Source organism: Bemisia tabaci, chromosome 2 (assembly GCF_918797505.1).
Source record: "Bemisia tabaci chromosome 2, PGI_BMITA_v3".
In the NCBI taxonomy this organism is placed as follows: domain Eukaryota; kingdom Metazoa; phylum Arthropoda; class Insecta; order Hemiptera; family Aleyrodidae; genus Bemisia; species Bemisia tabaci.
In genome coordinates, this window is record NC_092794.1 from 15,057,079 (window position 1) to 15,062,799 (window position 5,721).

At 40.1% G+C, this 5,721-nt stretch overlaps 1 protein-coding gene across 1 annotated transcript; it reads right to left on the reverse strand.

Annotated features, from left to right (window-relative positions):
• Window positions 1–1,900, reverse strand: LOC109033639 (UDP-sugar transporter UST74c-like). The gene is made up of 2 exons (XM_072295926.1): window positions 1,591–1,900; window positions 1–710 (listed from the first exon to the last, which is right to left on the reverse strand). Exons 1-2 carry the CDS (start codon window positions 1,898–1,900, stop codon window positions 1–3), a joined length of 1,020 nt encoding a protein of 339 aa, XP_072152027.1.
• Between the last annotated feature and the right edge of the window lie 3,821 nt (window positions 1,901–5,721).

A 5,721-nucleotide genomic window follows, 5' to 3' on the forward strand; every position in this document is an offset into this window, starting at 1 on the left:
TCATTGATCGATCGTCACGATGATCTGAGCAACCGGTTTATTTTCGATCGGGGCCTCCTTAATCGCCCCGAAAACGACGTACGTATAAAGAAGACTCCCAAGGATGCTAATATTGATTCCGATGAAGTTCTGCCACGAGAATAGATAATCCTGACCCCAGTACATCCCGACATAGGTGACGAAGGCATTCTTGAGACAGGCGACGATAGTAGTGGTCAGGGCCGAGTTATGCAACGTGCAAAGCATGGCCGTAAACGAGAGTAGGGCCCCTAGCGTGCTGGCCACAACAAACATGAGCGAGAAGAAGGGATCATGCCACATCGGGAAGTTGTAGGCGAGGACGAGATCGTCGTCGATGCAGGCCAGGAGTAGCATGAGCGGGAGGACGAAGAGGGAGTTGAAGAAGAGGAATCCGTACTTGTTCATGCTGGTGTCCCGCTCGAGGATGTCTTTGGTGAAGACGCAGCCGTAGGAGGAGAAGGCGTCGCTGATGAGGACGCAGGCGTAGCCGAAGACGTTGGGACTCGGCTCGGCCATGGCGATGACGGCGCCCAGGACCATGACCATGACGGACAACTGGACACTCCGAGGGGGCCAGACGCTCAAGACGTAGTACTCCAGGATCATCGTCGTCATGACGGCAAAGCGATGGATCGTCGTGTTCATCGGGATGCTCAGCTCCTTGGTGCCGCTCAGCGAGAGTAACATACCTGTTTCGACAGAGAGGAAAGAGGGAACGGGAATTTATGATTTATGTTAAAGTCGCCAGTAGAATAAGCACAACCCAAGGAACACGGCGATAAAATTACCAGGATCATCAACATCTGAGCGATTATCCTTGATCTTATCGCTTTTATCGTCCGACAATTTATCGAATGTTTTCGGAATAAAAATCGCGATAAATGGCGATTTAATATCGATTTTCTCGAGGAAAATCGATCACGATTTTATCGAATTAAAAATTGCGATTTGTTGCGTGTGGCCATTTAATCGCCATATTTCGCAATTTTTAATGCAATAATATCTCGATGTATTGCCACCGATATAATCGCGATAACCAACCGATAAAATCGCTGTTTATCGCGATTACTGCTACTTGGGAAATGCATAATTATTCAAATTCTTTTGGCTTTGGGCAGCTTTAATTGTTACTGTAAACCAATCATCAGTTTCTTCTCGACCCTCCCTCTCCCATTGATAAACACATATCAGGCATACAGAACCTCCCTCGGGGGGGGGGGGGGGGGGGGTAAGGATGCCACTTAGGACCATAACGTCATTAATGAATGACCAAACAATAAGCTAAGCTAAATAATTTTATCTAAGTTTCTATCTGTCAATGTGTGAATATTCATATTACTGCGGTGAAGAAATAAATCGACAGGATAAATTAGAAGAAGATGCTTGATTGGGCTCCTCCCGGCTGGAGATGAAGGGGATGCCCAGTGAAAGGGTGGCGACAGGGGGTTTTAGAAGAAATGATAGAGTGTCAAATCTCTGAGGGGCTTTAGGAGAATAGAGGACTTTGGCGGATAGGTGTCGCAGAGCGCCAGAGAGCTCTTTAAAAGCCATAATTCAATAAATACAAACCTCCTACATGGACGAGAGGTAACGGGAACAGTTGGTCGAAGGTACCCCATTTGAGATCGGAGAATTCCACGAATCTTAGCTTCTTCAATGCGTAGAGAGCGAGGACGGTCGTCAGACTTTGGATGAGCGCCATCGCTTTGAAAGACGGGAATTGGTACGTCGTCAGGATGGATTTGTTGGCGAGAGTGACGACGAATGAGGAGGCAGCAAACATCACAGCGGTCACCACTTTCATCCGGGGCGAAGATTTCAGAGGTTTCCCTTTGGCCAGTGGGATTAATGGCTCACTCTCCCCTTTTTGTTGACACATTTTTCAAGAAATATAGATATTCGAGGTTTTTGAAGATCGATCGATTTAGTGATAATGAGAGACGGTGGCCTGTCGAATGGTGGGACGTCTGTCTCTTTTAGCTGCAGCGTTGAACCTTTGGTTCTATGCATAACTTGGAAGAGATCATTTTTTACATGTTAGCTGCTCATTCTCAGGGAAATTCAGCTAGAAGTCGACATGTTCCACACTATGGATTTCCATTTCGATGTTGCAAAATTGATTTGAAGAATAAAATTTTTAGAGGAACATGACTTCGTAATTTTTCTTCAAAATTTTGTTGATTTTGGAATGCAGCCCGAGGATAAATACGTGAAATTTTTAATTACGAACGCCCGAAATTTAGATAGAAAAATACAATATGCAAATGTCCATTTTGGAACTCTGCAATTTCCTGCGTTCTTTCAAGCGGTGGACGAGGAAAGGAAGCGTTTCGTCCTTCTTCAAACGGCACTGAAATGTTCAAACTCGGAGAAAGTAAGGCGATTCAAGATGTTAAAAAGAAATCAAATTTATTTAAGAAGAATTGGAATCATTAATATCCTTAAGAGAAGATTTCTTGTCCACACAGTAATGTCACGTCGTACATTTTTTGCCAGTCAATTTTTTGGGGTGACACGAAGGCAGAGTAAAATTAATTTGCATGTACCTACGTGAAAAGTTGAACAAACCACAGAACATCCCAACACCGAGAGACAAATTTGACTATAATTTATTACGCGGTATTGAACATGATTTTTTATTTTTTATTCCACTTTTAAGTTGGTTTTTGTTTATTGTAACTATAACGGAAAGAATCAGCAATCAGCAATGTGTCAGCAATCTACATCACAATGTATGGGAAGTTGAGCGATATAGTCCAGTAGAACGTGTCTCTGCTCATCAGCAGTCAAACCTGTTTGTTACAATGGATGTCGTCCATGTCAAGAAAAAATACGGCTTCCTAAATATACTACCGAGCAGTGGTTATATTGTCACTTCACATTTTAAACTATATACACACAAGCGCAAAATTTACACGCGCGATCAAAACTCGATGGCAAATAAATCACTTTCAATTAATCTTTGAATAAAAACAAAACAAAAATTAACAAAATAAAGCGTACAAAAATATTGACTAGATCAAAGTAACAAGCTCGCGCCTCACATTTACGTCAAAAACTGAAATAAATTCATTGCATAGAAGAACAATTACTTCCCTCAACTAGACGCGGAGCGTCTGTTGAGTGTTCGAGTATTATTTTGAGGGTGGTCCTTAAACATAAGGAAAATGAAACGTTAGTAACTTCGTTCCTAAGCTTGTTTTCTAAATGTATACTGAGGATAAAATAGTCTAAGCCCCAAGGATGAATCGAGAATATGCAAATGTTGAGATAAAATCCTATGACTCCAGCTCAAATCAAACATTAGCATACTTACCGCACTGCAATTGTTCATTGAGGCCTACTTCTCAGTTTGCAAGTTCACGAGCAGTTTTCCGCCAGTTGAGATCAGTTGGAGCCAAGTTGTCGAGGTCCATTTTCCTTGGCATTGACTACTTTTACTTAAAAATGTGTTTGAAACTCTAATTATGGGGTGATATTCACTGCGATGGCTTTAACAAGTGCGCCATAGTTAAACAAAGTGCCGGATTTAGGACTCTTAGATCCATAAAGCGCAGCCTGTGATGTAGGTCTCCCCAAGGTGCACCCTCCTGGAGAAGTTGGGTTTAGGGGCTTAGAAGGTTTCTCTCCATAAAATTTGAAATTCTAACTCCTCTTGAACGCATTTTAAGGAGTTGTTTGGCACAAATGGTAAAGGAAAAGAAAGAGAGCGGGCTCCGTATGAACTTAACCATGAACCTACGAGAAATAGAAATAAATTTTATGGTCGAAAAATAATTATTAAAAACTTTATTTTGATGGGAAGGGGGAAAAACTTAGTGATACAGACCTCAAGCGTCTAGTGTAGCTAGAGAGTAAATTCAGCCCTGGTTAAACATTACTTCTTACTAGGCTTAAAGTTTTTTAACACAAAAAACCGTTGTGCGTATTTGATCAAACGACTTCTATGTGGGGCTGATGTAAACTAATGTGTGTTCCCAATTAAGTTCACCGAGAGAAATTCCAACTGCGCACGGCCTAAAATTTTGAATCATATTTAAAAATTCTACTACACGCCCGTCATGAGAAAACTTATGATACGGAGAAGAAAATCCATGCTCAGCAATGTTCCTCGTGAAAAGTGATTTTGCAGGAGTGAATGTACTGCAATGCCTAGTATTAAAGCGTGCAGTAAGGTTTTTAAGATATAGACATTTGCATCATGAGTATTTGAAGGCGCACATACAGAATAGACAATTTCCCCTCGATGCGTCTATGACGTGACATAGCCGTAAGGTGCCGTATTAGTGATCTTATGGAATTTTAATTGTTTAAATATTACGCTCTAAACTTCAGTATCTCATAATATCCCGGATTCCAGATATGCGATTAGGAGATCATAAATACTGACGATCCAAGCGCAATTGACTTTCATCTCAATGATTAAAAATTATTATTTTCACCTGGTATCTAAATTTGAAATTGACATACATGTAATGTAGATTTAGTGTGTTATCGATGCAAGCTATACAATACTGTCTCGGATGTATGATTTAGATCACCCGCACCATTACAAGGATGAATTAGCTGAACCGCCGTAGAGAAAAAAAGGATGAATTATGATGGGTGGAACAAATATTGAGTTTTTTTTATCCTCAAGAAGAAAATGTCTCCAAATAGTGAAGGTTTCAGCTTACTTCAAAATTTTGGAGGACGTGCCGACAACAACTGCAGTGTGGGGTGAGAAATTTGAGTAAAAATGAAAATAAGGCTTAGCTATGTTATAATGTTAAAAAAGAAAATGAATGAAAGGTACTACTATGAAAGTGGGAGGAGAGAATGCTTTTTAAGAGGTGAAGCACGTAAACATCACATAATGAAAATCAGCCATTGTTGACACTGTTGCAAAACACCGGCATATGACACAGCAGCAGTTCATTCTAGACTTCTTTCTTTTACAGACGGATCGACTTTAATATAGCCGCAGAATGTCGCATTTTGGATAAAATGAGGGAAGGGAGGTTTTGAATCCAACTGGTTGTAGATTTTTTCTGTCAAAAAATCGAAGTCGCGAAAATATTCGTTATTCTCCGTCCTAAACATAGAGCCTTGTAGACAAATATCCTTGTCACTATTTAAACTTGATGTGCCTAGGTACGTTTTTGTTAAAGTCGGTCCAAATAATCTAGTATCCTACGGTTCTCTTCAACTTGCTTTCAGGAAAAGTAGAGCAAAATGCAATGTAAGAATTGAGAAAATTCTTATCTTTAGAACATGCTAATTATGCGTAACCGAGGAAATCTGTAGAGACAAAAATATACTTGACTGCCTCGAATTTGACTCATTGAGACTTGAAATGAGTAAATGTTTCAAAAACTTGTATGTGTATGGACAGTCCATTGTTCAAACACTGCGTTTGGTGGATTCGAGGATTCCAGCTCTGAAATTCGCTCTGTAATCGTAAGTTGAGAGATTTGGCTCATGTTATTTTTTAATGGATAAAAATATATATCGGAGAGAATTGAATTTTTTATGAAGACGTTACATAATGTTTACCTTAAAGATATCTTGATAAGCGTGGGCGTGTATTTTAAATAATTAACGTCTTAAAATTTAGTAGTCTAATTAAAGACCATCTAATCGTTGGGAGTTCTTCTCAAATTTTTACCCCATTTCAAACCACTTTCAAATTTCAGAGGCTCTTAATCTTCACCATCCATC